The sequence below is a fragment of the Hoplias malabaricus genome, chromosome 7 (assembly GCF_029633855.1).
Source record: "Hoplias malabaricus isolate fHopMal1 chromosome 7, fHopMal1.hap1, whole genome shotgun sequence".
In the NCBI taxonomy this organism is placed as follows: domain Eukaryota; kingdom Metazoa; phylum Chordata; class Actinopteri; order Characiformes; family Erythrinidae; genus Hoplias; species Hoplias malabaricus.
The window spans coordinates 15,875,603-15,889,706 of record NC_089806.1 but is presented as its reverse complement, the minus strand read 5'-3'; the positions used below and the strand labels follow the sequence as shown (position 1 = coordinate 15,889,706).

Sequence of the window (14,104 nt, the reverse complement as noted above, 5' to 3'; positions counted from 1 at the left end):
TTGTGGCTATCACACATAGCGAGGAACCATGTTTCCAAAATGCTAATTATGCAGAAAGGAGCATGCAAAGTATTCAACTTTTTATACACTGTAAATTTAATTATACATACTGTCCTTCTTTTGGGACCTACAAAAACAAAACATAACTGCAAAGAATTTGTTAACATAGAACTCTTTACTAATAATTTAGGTTTCGTTTTTCGTATTCTTTTATTACGCTTCATGTTCACCAAACTCTCTTTGTCAGAATAAAGAGTAGACTTTGCCAAAACAATTTGGCAATTTTCATTTAAAAATTACAAATCCAACTACATATAGAAATTATTTTTGAAAGTTGTAACCATTGTTAGCGCTGCTCTTTTAACTACATGCTGTTATTAGGTGTACAAATAAGTTGTAAATTGTTTTTTTGTGTAAAGTAGAATTGTAATTATAATGTTATGTAAAGTTTTTGTGTAATGTTTACTGTAATACAAACATTCCCCTGTTCTTTTGTCATTTTATGGTAACTTTTGCATAATATTAAACATGACTATGGTAATTTTATTTAAATAAATAACTTAACAAAGCAGTTTAAAAATGGCAAGCCAGAAGAATTAATTCCTCTCTGCATTTGTTATGAATTCCAAATTCCAACGCATGTACATTTGTTCTGTGATTTAAATGTTAATGATTACGAACATCAGTGTATTAATACTTATTTTTTAAGTTATTTTTATAATCTGTAACCGCTTATCCAATCCCAGGGACGCGGTGGGACATACTATCACTGGGCACAAGGCAGGAACACAACCTGGAGGGGCACGAGTCCTTCGCAAGGTGACACACACTCACACATTCACTCACACACTCACACCTGCGGACACTTTCGAGTAGCCAACCCACCTATCAACACCCTCACCCATGCGGACATGGGGAGAACACACCAAATTCCTCACAGACAGTCACCTGGAGCAGGACTTGAATGCACGACCTCCAGGTCCCTGGAGCTGTGTGTCTTCAACACTACCTGCTGCACCACCGTGCAACAAAAAAATTATAAAAGAGCAGGAGAATGTTTGAATTCTGAACTATATTTATATGCTATACAATAATTCTTTAAACTTTAAATGTACACCTAATATTTATTAGATAATAATATTTTAGATTACATATAAATTTCATAGTAAGTGTGAATGCTGCCATCACAAGAAGTATATGAAAAGACATGCTCACCAATTTTTGATGTGATTTAACTTGTTATACTTTAGTATTTTGAGTTATTACAAACTGACAAATGAATCAATTTTTTTTTATAAAAAAAATGTCCCTTAACTTTCAGTGAGCGGCATTTGAGAATAATACTCGAATCTGCACATAGTGATGTGAGAGTAAGAGAGAGGGAGAGTGTAAAATTTACTCTTCAACCAGTGAGAATGCAGCCAACTCTTTTCTTTTCTTCTCTGCGGCGCAGAAAGCTGTGGCATCTCTGAGCAGAAGTGACAGGACAGAAGCAGAGCAGCTGTGTTTCTGTGTTTACCTGCTCCCTCTGCTGCAATCTCCAGATCTTCTCGCTCCTCTGCCTCAGCCCACGCTGCCTCTTGGGCTCGCAGGTTCTACATGCAGGTAGAGAGAATTAACGCTTCACTGCCTGCATGTATTTTTCACACTTCAGTGGACTTAAACTGACACTGTGGTTAAATAAATAATGATAAGGGCCTAGTGATTCACATTTTGTTGTAAATGTGTTCACACACACACTTGTGCCATCATTATCACAGTGCATGGAACAATGAAAGAAGACCTGACCTTTGAATATATAAAGATAAAACATGTTGGCTCTCAGAAAGTTTCATTTTACTCTAATCAACTAGAATATGCATGCATTGTAACAGGTTAAATTAAATAAATACACAACAGTCACATTTTTATCCAGGGGAAAGGACACAGGTAAGAACACAGTCTCTCACCTCCATCATTGTCTCTATTGAGGCAAAATACTTTGACCACCAGTCCAACATGCTTTCATCTGGCTCCTCTTCTTCCACCTCCTCTCCCTTCTTTTTCTTCTTCTTCTTTTTCTCTTTTTCCTTTTCATCCTCATTCTGTTGGAGTGAACAAATTTCTTTAAACTCAGCAAATAAGCATGTAAAAAATATTTTATTTTTAATGTGCTTGGGAGGATGTTTTAATTATTTGTGTTTTTTGATACAAGATGCTCATGCTGGAAGTTATAAATAAGTTACCCATAACACACAAAGCTTTTAAATCTAAACTCATTGGGACTTACCACATCAATCTTAACAACAGCGTCAGAGGTCTATGGAGAAGAGGCCACATAAAACAAATCTCAAATCAGGCAACTCTGAGCAATACAAACAAGTATACACCAACATAAGGGTGAAATGAATATACACAAAACCAGGGGAGAGTAGAGCACAGTCCACATTTTTCATTTTGCACAATTAATGTAAGCAAGATGTTTTAAATATATACAAATCATCTCTGCTTTATGTAATATATATATATATATATATATATATATATATATATATATATATTATACAGGGGTTGGACAATGAAACTGAAACACCTGGTTTTAGACCACAATAATTTAGATCTGGTGACTGTGCAGGCCATGGGAGATGTTCAACTTCACTTTCATGTTCATCAAACCAATCTTTCACCAGTCTTGCTGTGTGTATTGGTGCATTGTCGTCCTGATACACGGTACCGCCTTCAGGACACAATGTTTGAACCATTGGATGCACATGGTCTTACTGGTGCAATGTGCAATTAATGAAGATTGGCCACCAGGCTGCTCCAATTTAGCCATGAAACCTGCCACACTAAAATGACAGGTGTTTCAGTTTCATTGTCTAACCCCTGTATATATAGAATATACTGTGTTTATCACTGGCAAAATATTTTTTTATGGTAAACTACAACTGCAACTAATCAATGCACTAATATTTCACTGTTTATATTTCATATAATATCTAATGCTTGTCTCTGATGAATCTGGGCATAAACAAATTGACTTATTTTATATGGGGAATACAGTTTTATCTCATTGCTTATTTGAAGAGGCCTAGTTGTAACACTGTTCTGTGTTCTGGACACTGCTCTGAAATAGTGCTATATTACAGCTAAGAATAAGGTGCATAAATAAAAATAGCTGTGAGTTCTGTGACAAAAATCTTCAGTGTGAATCTCAAGTAACATGTCTGACAGATTCACAGACAATGTTGCTTTGGGAATGTGGGTTCAAAAGTATATTCTACTTGATACAATCATTTTTCTTGTTACACTACACTGGGATGTAACTGGGGCATGCAAAAGTGCTGATGAGTTAGACTCAATGGAAACTTCACAATTATGTTTGTTTTCAGAACAGAAAAACTCACAGCATCCAGTTTGACAACAGTATCTATCTTCTTGATGTTAGGTTCAGGGTCCATGTTGACCACGATGTCACCTGAGGAGTGAGAGATGGCATGGGAGTGGGGGCGGGAACGGGATGTCCCATTGATGAGAGCCAAATAGCCATTGGCCAGTTTAGCTGAAGAGGGCAGAGTCACGAGGTTGAACATTCAACAGCCAGCAGAGAGCAGGACAGGACAGTGGCACCAGCAGGTGAGGAGGAGGACAAGGTGAAAGGGAAGAAAGAGAATTAGCTGAGGAAGAAATTTATAGTTCATCCTTGCATGCTCTGTATAAGCAGGCAAGTCCAGTGTTTGTTGACTGCTACACTGTGCTAAATATATTTCAGTGAAATGGTGAAAAAGAAAGTTCTGAAGGTTTAGTGAGCCTACCAGGACAATTTGAGGTGATTTAAGGGAAAACTACAAGAAATATTCTCAGTCTGTGACCAGGCAAATTGTTACCTGTGTGAGCCCAGTTGTTGGCCCTCTTGTCAGGGGGAGTGTAGATAAATTTGCGTAGACTGGTCACAGCATGCGAACCCACCAAAGTGTAGCGGCCAAATGCTCTGCAGTCTACCACTCTGATATTCAGAGGAGGATGAAGCAACTCATTCTCTGGAAGATCCTGCAACAAAACAATATATCTCTTGATATTAACCCAAAATATGCATTATACTTTGAAGTGGTTAAGAGATACTGCTATTGTTTTCTATATTACTGAAACATAATTACACAATTATATTTGATCACAGTCTGTATCAACAGGCTCAAATCTGTACTTCTCACTTTCCATTTGCAATGATGACAAGACATTTTTTGTAAAGCAAGTAATTGTGAAAAAGAGTACATTTCCATCAACAGTTCATAATAACACATCTGTTGTGCTTGCAAACACACATGGGGTCCATTGTAATTTTTATTTCTGTACTTCCAACAGACTATTTCTCCTAAATCACTAAGGATAACAACAACCTAGCACATTCTGTATTTTGAGGTGCTGGCAATAACTAGATTTTACAGATTAAAAGCCACTTGAATATGCTACATTTTAAAAATAACTCACCACTTCAAACCACTTCACCAGAGTGCTGAAGTTTGGATTTTTTTTATAGTTCTGAATGAGAGCTGATTGAATTCCTTTGCCAGCGCACTCAATGTCCACACGAGGTCTGTCCACCTGCGCTAGGTTAATTCTCTTAAGGTCCCTCAGGCCCCAGAACAGAACCTACAGAGAGAGAGAAGGTGTTAGTCTAATAATATCTCTCTAAAACAGTGTTATCACACATACATTAAGTCCATAATGAGATCAAATGTATAATTTTTCAAAGTAAAATAATACATTTCCTTACTCTTGGTGTGACCTACACATTATAAGTTAAAAGATTAAAGGTTAGAGATGCAGGCTTTAGACTTGGGAAACTTCAAGTTCAAGCTGGTTACATCAATTACACCAGTAGAAAAAAATGGGTCCAGGGAGAGTTAAGGAAGAGCAAGTTGCCCTCCCTCAACATTCACAGCTGAAGTGTGCTTGAGTAAGGTACATAAAACCCAACAGCTCCCCTGACACCAAGGCAGCTGTTCACCCGTCCAGGTGAGGGTGTGTTCACTGCTATGGATTCGTTAAATGCAGTGTCTGAAGTTTTGAAGTACTGAAGTACTGGTGTGCATTGACAGTAAAATTATGTTTCACCATAAGTGGCAAAAACAGCCAGTTTTTAAATCACTGAGAGTTGTGACGTCACAGGCTGGCTCATCTAAACTCCCTGTAACACAACTTTTTATGCCAAAGTAATAATAAGTGCTGTTACTGCAGAATGTCTGTTTCACAGTCATTAAAGGCACTAAGGAATTAATTAAATGTTGTGTGGCTTAATGTGACTGAAGTCTTCCAAACAGCAGGGACATCTTAATGGAGTGCCTGAAGGTTATTTACCCAGTTTCTACAAAGATCTTTTAGATGTGTCAGCCTTAAAAGCACAAAAATAAAAACAGTGTGCTGGTTTCTCATGTAAAAAGAGATGTTAGAAACCACTCATAAAATGAATCATGAGCATTTTTGTACATAAATGCTTCCAAATATTAAAGGCAAACATAAAATGAGGGTAGGAGTTGGACTAAAATGTAAACATGTTATTCTTAAAAACATTCTGGTGTTTTCTATGAGCCATTGTCTGTGGTGAATGGCTTCTGATGATTTCTTCACCTCTATTCGGTATCTACTGAGGATGGGTCGTATGCCCAGAGGAACTGGAAGGATGGGTCCACGGTCTACATCAGAGGGTCCATCGATGGGAGGAAGCTCTGTCCGTCCTGCTGGACCAATCTGTCAGTGGAAAAAGCATTTAGCGAACTCTAACAGATATGTTGTTTACATGCTCAAATAATAAAAGTCATTATTTCATTCAACAGTCTGATTATTTTGCTAAATATCTTCTTTTCAAACGTAAAATGTATTCTGGCACAAGACAGAAGCAGAGAAAAGTATCAGTTAAAGATGATGGACTCAATTACAGAAGAATGGAGAACAAACTGCAGAAAGAGACACTCCAAAGAAGGATGAAGTTTTGCCTGAGAGAAGCACCTTGATCTGAGGGACAGCAAAGTCATGGACAGCAATAAGAGCCCTCCTGATTTCCTCATCATCATAAGGGATCTGCCAGGGGCAGTGGATGGGACACAGATGGGACAGAAAGTCATGGAAGAATGGTGTGAAATTGGAAAGAAAAGCAGCAAGAAAGACAGTTGAGAAGGAAATGTGTTCTCCATGGTATGCTCTGAACTAAAGTGATGTTCTTAATTTACTCAGTTCATAGGTATACATTTCCACAATATGAGAATACTTGACATTAAATGCTTTTATTGCTACTATACGTCTTTGCAACTGCCAATAGTAAAAAATGTAATGGTGTAATAAATGTAATTTATTTAGAAATTATGTATGCATTTGAAATAATAAGTTCAGACTCCAGTAAAATGTATAACAGGCAGTAAATATTAAAAAAAAAAAAAGTAATCAAGAGTTGCACACTGTTGCTCTGAACAATGCTCTGTTCATTTGAAATGTACCATCTCCATATTGTTTACAGAAGTAGTGACAGAATCCAGACATTTGCTGTGTAAAATGTCTCAAGAAGCTTCATCACAAGAGCTTCCAAAATATGGCTTAATGCCTGACACTGTTTAAAAAAATCTTTAAGTATCGGCCTAAAAATGTTTTTAATATATGTTAATTTTGCACAGGCAGATTCAGGTAACATCTGTTTATTATTATTATTACATATAAAATCCCAGAACATATTTGTAGGTTTGCTTGTTTCTGGATTTGCTTTTTTGGATATTGAAAAAAAAATTATATATATATATAATTTTTATATATATGTGTGTGATATGGGCATTGCATCTTGTTATTTATATTACGTCAACACTGGTAAAAATTGGTGAAAAAAAGATTCTGAGACAGGACAGAGTGCAGTGTACCTGCAGCAACTCAAAGGCAGCCAATAGTTCTCCTGCAGTGCAGTTTCCTCTGAAGATTTGATAGTACTCCAGCTGGGGTGGGAAGCGTGGGGGGCCGTAATGCTCGTCCACCATCTTAGTCAGAGGCTTGGCAAAAGTTCGACCAATGAACTCAGCTTTTCCCTGTACATCACGCACAAGCATACCGTTCATAGAAATGATGTGAATCTGTTCTCAGACACTGGAGGGCAGTATTGGCACAGACACAGACTTGTGACAGGAATCCGGAATAAAGATTTATAGATCAGAAAATTCAGTATCCAAATACAATAAGGGCTCTATATCAGATGTAATAGTTGGATTTTTATAAGTCAAAGTTTTATGAAGTGTAAATATTTATTGAACAAGTAATTAGTACAAATAATGTCCCATTTTTCTTGAACCCTGTTAGATACGCCAGTTTGTCATGCCATAACAGATTACAGATGGCCTATGCCGTCATGACAGATTAGGTACTGTAATATCCATTACTGATCCTTTTCATGACAGATGCCATAATGTTTGGCGTCATGACAGCTGATGTTCTGCTGTTATTTGCTATAGCTTGAAACTTAATGACATCTATTGTGACAATAACCATGCAGTATATTACAATGTATAGTAACATAACACTGTTATACATACTGAATCTGTTGTGATAGCTTATGAATGTTATGTGGGGATGCTCAAGCAAAGTGTTCCTGCAATATGCACTTCATGTTAAATCTGTAAAATTGTTAACATATTTAAAGCTGTTTCATAACATAATTTTGCCTGTGGACAAGAGGTACTTTCATGCACAGGGTTGAGACCAGTAAAGACTCTTAGGCTTTGCTGCTCATTTAATTTGCAAACTTGCTCTCAACTCCCACACCCACTACAGTACCAAAACTATGACTGTGGCTAAAACAACAGCTACAACTAAATCTACAACTACAGGCAAAACAAAAATAAACAGCTTTACTAATTCATCTAATTGCAGACAACAAGGTAATGCAAGTACGGTGGTGATGCAAGGGAAACGGTTGAATAAGTCTGTAATACAACAGTTAGCAGGAGGCATACTCTTGCATGGTTTAATCCCAAAATCCAAGTTATGCATAAACCACACTGTTCAAAAGAAGATACATGAATCTTAGTACAAAACCATACCGTAATGAAGTTATAGAGCAGGCTTCACTATTTTCTTTCTAATCAAAATGTTATTTAGTTGTAGCCATTTCAGCATCCAGAAACATGTCACTCAATTTTTCAAAGAAATGTGCATTGATATTCTTCTACACATCCAGAATTCTGTCTTAGAACTTGGTTGCATTTCTGCTTTTCATAATCTAATTATCCAATTTAATATATAAAATCCTTAGACATATAGCCTGAAAAAGAATACCTTGTACCTAATTGGTGTTTTGCTTGAAAATGTAATAATCAAAGATAGGCTTTTGTAGAATATGGTCTGTGATAAAAAAATCTGGTCTTGTTTTCAGGTCTATCCCCTGCTTAGACCACCTCTTGCATGCCTTGTGAAGTTTGGCTAACAGCTACAGCAAGCTTTCACACTCTACTTAGCCAAAGTGCCATCCAGCAAAGGGGCAGAGCCAGAGAGTCAAACAGGAACAAACATCTAGTCAGGACAATGAGACACATTTCTACACTCTTATCAGCACTGCACCAGGGTGCCTTATCAATCCATTACAGACTTGAAAAATGAAAACTGTGGTAGCAAAACAGGATTATTACTGGAAGACTCCATTTAAGAGGGTCCATTTAAATTCTTACACAATCAGGGTAATTATGTATGTCTCTAGAAAATGAGAATCTTACCACCGTATCCTGGTCATAAATTTCTATGACAATGATTGGGGGGTCATCACGAAGCTCTGTGGCCTCTCCATAAAGCTCCACATTATCAAACACCAAGAGTTGGTCCCACGTAGGACAGAGGGTTTCACTGAGCACCTGAAACAACCAAACACATAAACACATATTTAATCTGCATCATAAAAAAGTCACTGGCTGACAGATGAGTAATGTACTGTGTGTGATATGATATAGTGTAGTACTGCATTGATCAGTCTTCATTCAAATGAGTAAATTCTTTAATAACATACCTCTGTGACCTGGCTGTGTGTGGAGAAGAAGACCCTGGCAAAAGGGTCAGAAAGACCACTGCTATCAGCAGCAAATAGACTTCGAGCCTGATACATGTGAGCTCTCAGCTGGAACACTTGCTTCACTAAAGGAAGAGATAAATGGCTCATGAAACAGAAACAATTATGTTACATAGAAATACAGGATCTTTACTATAATGCTATATAAGGCTTAGCAAATTGTATTTTACAAAACATTTCACTTAGATCAGGTGGATTTTTTAATTTTTTTAGTTGAACAGCCAAAATATGTGTCCAAATTCTACTTTATTAATTAATCTTGCATGAGCCTGGTGTTTGAGCTAGTAGGAAACCCTGGGGAGGAGGCACTGGGAGAAATCCCCACAGTCAGTGACCCAAGGCTGGGCTCAAGCCCACAAGTGACAGTGATACTACATGTTGTGCCATTTTGTTGCCACTACATAACTTTGAAAACTGAAAATAAAGAACCAATACTGATTAAAAGAAATTAAAAAAAAACACTTGTGTAATGTATGCAAAGGGAAGTTGGATATAAAGACAACATTTTAGACTGTTGCTTAAAGAGGCTGCCTGCAGAACTCAGCTACACAGTGAAATTTAGTTAATTTTTACAGCTCTAAGTAATCGGCATGACCTTTATGAAAACCTGAACACAGTTTAATGGCTTCGATGGAAGAAATATTAGGACACTAAAGATGTCTTGGTTGATTGACTACATCTGGGGTAAATGTAAATTGGATAAATTAAATTTTTAATGCCAACCCTTTCTTTTAAATATACAACTGCCTAAAGCAGATAACAGTCATTGAGAAACTTTCAGTTCACGGAGGAAGACATGTTTATCATTTCTGTGTGAAAGGAATAACTGGCACAGTAAGAGTCAGAATACACTTGTTGACTGGAAATGCCCTACATTCTTAGTCCTAATTTTACAACAGGATATTTTTATAAGGAGAGTGCGGCATGGTTACATGGCACTTACTGTTATAGATAAGACTGATTGGAGGAACAGCTTGTAGGCCTGTGCCTTTCACTGCTTTATTCTCCTCAAACCCACTGGGTAGACCACTCAGGAAGTCCTTCCTCTGTTTGTTCAGACCCAGCCACAGGTACATCTCCAGTTTAGCTTGTACTGTCCACCCAGCTGGCCCAAAGCCCTTCTTTCCAGGCAACTGAAAAGTAACAAACAAACAAAAATTATACAAAATCCTTTATAACATCACACTAAACCTTATAAGCTAAGAAATGTCTGGGTGATGTAAGTAACACTTTACTTGACAGTATTTAGAAGCCTATTCTATGCCAAGATAAGCCTTTCAGGACAAATGACAGAAACTTATACAGGCATTTATTAAAGTGTTTTCTAACAAGGGTCAGTTATCACACCATTATCTCGTCTTATATAGGTAAAATAAACAGTATAAAAGAATACACCACTGCAATAAAAAAACTGAGCCATGGAGGGACTCACTCGGAGGAAGACAGCTTTGACTTTTCCACATTCTTTACCCATCTCTTCATCCACTATAGAGTAAAGGATGTCTTTGCAAGGAACACGTGCATACGCAATACGCTTATTATTGCTCATCATCCATATAAAGACATCTGGAATACTGTGCTGGGGCTGGAGAAATTCGATTTAATACACAGTTAAAGACAAAATCTCCGTAAATTACAGTGTGGTTATCATGTACATTTAAAAAACCGGGAGCTGTAGTTGTATCTAACCTCATCTGCCAAAAACCGGAGCCTTTGCAGGAAGTTCAGTGAAAGTTTGAGTTTGTCTCTCACAGTGTTCCTCTTCACCTGGGAGCGAATAGTCTTGGCCTGCTGGCTCATGCTTTCCTAACAACAGCACAAATGGATACATCAGCTAAGAAACTTTTCTAGTAATAACAGTGTTGAAACACAGTTTCAACTTTTGTGAAACACAAAGCCATACCATTTCTCTCATGCAGGATTTCAGCCGTTCCCGGTCAAGTTTGGTTCTGCCTGCTTGGTTCTGATCTTTGTTGGCCAGAGTGACAAATCGACTGGCAGAATAAAGAATTGCAAAACAAATGAAGGGATTGTTAATACATCATTTAAAATAGATCCTAAAGCACAACTGCCTCTGAACACACAATTTTACACAGCAGAGTTTCAGAATCTTGGCAACTGAAAAGATGTTTTTGGGGGGGCTTTGGAGTGCGTATGACACTGCCCCAGCCCTCAGCCCTCCACAAGGTATATATAGGGCTGCGGAGAGGACTTTGAACATGGTTCAAATCCCAAAATAATGTTTTACACAACTTCAGTTGTTATTTTTTTTGAGAAATGGAGCAATAGGAAATTTTTTTAAAGGACTGTTTTGAAATTATAAATTATTTTCCTCTTCCTATAATTCTTGCATTTAACTGGGCAAAATTTTTTTTTGTAAGTGTAGCTGAGTCATTTTCTACTGCTGGTTTTTAAGTGCATAAACAATGATGCATTGAATTTATCTATACCATTCTTCCCTATTTAGATTTCTTCCCAGATCACAATATTACCAACACAGAACCTTTTGATAATATCACACACACACTCACACACCTGCAGCCTGCGCTCAGTTCCTCCAGAACGCCCCTCAACCTGCGCTCAGGAAATGCCTTCTCCGTCTTTATGATCTCCTGAACATCATTCAAACCCTCTTCCTGTCAAACACACACACACACACACACAAACACGTTTTGAACTAAAAAGACACCTATTCCATTTCAAATGAAGCATTGTATAGCATTTATTCTACTTGAAAGTAGTAAATGTAAAAGAATTAACCAGTTTATCTGCAATTTTGTCCATGATGTTAGAATTATAGAGACGTCTCCTCTGATCCTGCCACCAACTCTTAATGTAGATGCAAGGCTTCTTCTCAAAGTATGGCAAGTGAAAGTAATTCCTGAAAATATAAAAATGTACATTTGTCTTTAATATAATACATTCACTAGAAAAGGACTAAACATAATTTAAAGGTAATTCCGCATCTGAGTGTGGAAAGCTGTAGTAAATTCTGACCTGTCTGTGATTACAGGTTTCATGGGAGGAGTTGAGGACACAGATGCCAAATCTCCATCATCCTCTGCCTCTTCATCACTGGAGTTCTGTATCAGTTCAGACTCCTCTTCATCACTCTCCCCTCCACCATCCTTCTTTTTCTTCTTCCCTGCCACTGGTTTGCTCACTCCATCTAATTGGTTACCATAGTTGCCTGGGAAAGGAGAGGCATAACTGGAAAATTTAGTTGGGTGAAAATGACTTACTGTATTGATTTATCTTGGTCATTTTAAAAGTGTGCTGCAGTGAAAATATTGCTAATATCTATTACTAATGGAACTTCTCATTTTTTTCATTACCCACCAATTGTGACTTCAAAGTTGATTGGTTTGTCTCCAATCTTCCTGTCAATCATAGTGGCCTCTAGGAATGATCCAAAGAGGAAAAACTCCTCCAATTTGCCAGTTGCGCTCTGAGTGGAAAACACAATCCGAGTAAGCTCTCTCTCTCTCTCTCTCTCTCTCTCTCTCTCTCTCTCTCTCTCTCACTCACTCACTTTCACTCTCACTCTCGAGACAATGAAAAGAGAGAGAGAGAGAGAGAGAGAGAGAGAGAGGTAGATAGCTAGATAATAAAAGATAAGATAAGACAGGGTTGGACAGGGTTCCTTCAAGGTTTTCAGAGATTTTAGTAGTGACTGTTTAAACTTTCAGAACTGTTCTGCTTCCACTGTCTATTGCATAATGCAGAAGTCTGCTGGAATAACAATTATAGACCCCTTGTCCCTGACTGCTCTCTGAAACTCCAGTTTGCTGACTGTTGACCTTGGACTGTATCTGTTCAAGTTTGCTCTAAACTCCAAACAGTCATTAGTCATTCAAAAGCACTCTCACAGACACTGGGATGTGTGTCACTCTTTTCTGAATCTTAAAGAATTACTGGCGAAGATAACAAAGGCACAACCCTGCAGTGAAACTCATAGGGGAGCTGCTTTGGAACAAAACTCATTTTCCAAAATCATTTTTCTCAAACTCCCAAAAAGCTAGTCCTTAGAGAATGTATTTGTTTGCCATTCACTGCTACGCTCTGTCCTGCAGCATTAAACAAAAACAAAAAAAAAATCAACATTATATAACGTATTAAATGCAAAAGTGAACTGTGTTTATAATAAAGCCCTGGACCTTAACTGAATCAACAATGGCTATGTGTTGTTGCTTGAACAGGATAAAAGACTTATATCATAGTGAAATACATTTTCCTGGCTTTTCTTTTTAATGTGAATTAGAGACGTGGTAAGTTTCACAATGTACGATTCAATCTCCAGTCCTCATCACTCATGTATGGAAATTAAACTGTAAAAACAACTTGTTTATAATTCACTGCTTTTGTGATGCCACGAAAACCAGGCCAGTCTGTTTCTTGAATGAGGCATGATACAGACTGTGCAATCAGAACAAAAGTTACTTAAATATTTAATTTACAAAGAAATTAAAAACTGGTGGTTTAATTTAAAGCAAAGATGTTGGAAAAGAAAATATAAACTCACACAAACATAATAAATGGATCTCAGAGATAAACATAAACAAATATAAGCATAGTGGACCTTTTAAAATAAATAAAGTTTCCCATGTTCAGAATACAAACGTATTTGCTGCCAAGTCGAATCAATGTGGGATGAATGGCTATTATTCCAAGGCTGCTCTAAGGTGTGTCTTTATGTCTCTGCACATTACAAAGTTTAAATCAGCTGACATAAAGACCACATTTGACCACAAATTTAAACAGTTAGATTTATGCACCTCTGCACAAAAATGCCTCAGGGTCCTGTGTAGCAACTAGTCCTGACCTCTTGAAATAAAAATCAATATTTAAAACTCCATGAGCTAAGCACAACCCTAAGGCAATGAGATTTAGAACTGTCCACTGTGATTCCAAGAACACATTACTAACAATAGTGATTTCCCTGTTGGCTTGTTAACATCTGCTAAAACGCTTACCTCAGTCGTAACCTCTGATTATTTACTCCTTCAAATAATACTTTGCAGATTATGACTCGATCAA

At 37.4% G+C, this 14,104-nt stretch overlaps 1 protein-coding gene across 2 annotated transcripts in view; it reads right to left on the bottom strand.

Moving 5' to 3' along the window:
- otofa (otoferlin a) overlaps positions 1-14,104 on the bottom strand; it is an 84,856-nt gene that overhangs the window by 14,056 nt on the left and 56,696 nt on the right. For both annotated transcript variants that reach the window (XM_066676820.1, XM_066676821.1), the window contains exons 16-34: positions 12,407-12,515; positions 12,065-12,257; positions 11,828-11,948; positions 11,603-11,703; positions 10,971-11,061; positions 10,757-10,873; positions 10,500-10,652; positions 10,011-10,200; positions 9,008-9,132; positions 8,721-8,855; positions 6,882-7,043; positions 5,986-6,057; positions 5,608-5,727; positions 4,468-4,629; positions 3,867-4,029; positions 3,387-3,541; positions 2,270-2,299; positions 1,950-2,084; positions 1,520-1,595 (exon numbers count right to left, since the gene is read on the bottom strand). In XM_066676820.1, the coding sequence (XP_066532917.1) occupies positions 1,520-1,595; positions 1,950-2,084; positions 2,270-2,299; positions 3,387-3,541; positions 3,867-4,029; positions 4,468-4,629; positions 5,608-5,727; positions 5,986-6,057; positions 6,882-7,043; positions 8,721-8,855; positions 9,008-9,132; positions 10,011-10,200; positions 10,500-10,652; positions 10,757-10,873; positions 10,971-11,061; positions 11,603-11,703; positions 11,828-11,948; positions 12,065-12,257; positions 12,407-12,515 (2,410 nt within the window). The remainder of the gene's footprint in view (positions 1-1,519; positions 1,596-1,949; positions 2,085-2,269; positions 2,300-3,386; positions 3,542-3,866; positions 4,030-4,467; positions 4,630-5,607; positions 5,728-5,985; positions 6,058-6,881; positions 7,044-8,720; positions 8,856-9,007; positions 9,133-10,010; positions 10,201-10,499; positions 10,653-10,756; positions 10,874-10,970; positions 11,062-11,602; positions 11,704-11,827; positions 11,949-12,064; positions 12,258-12,406; positions 12,516-14,104) is intronic.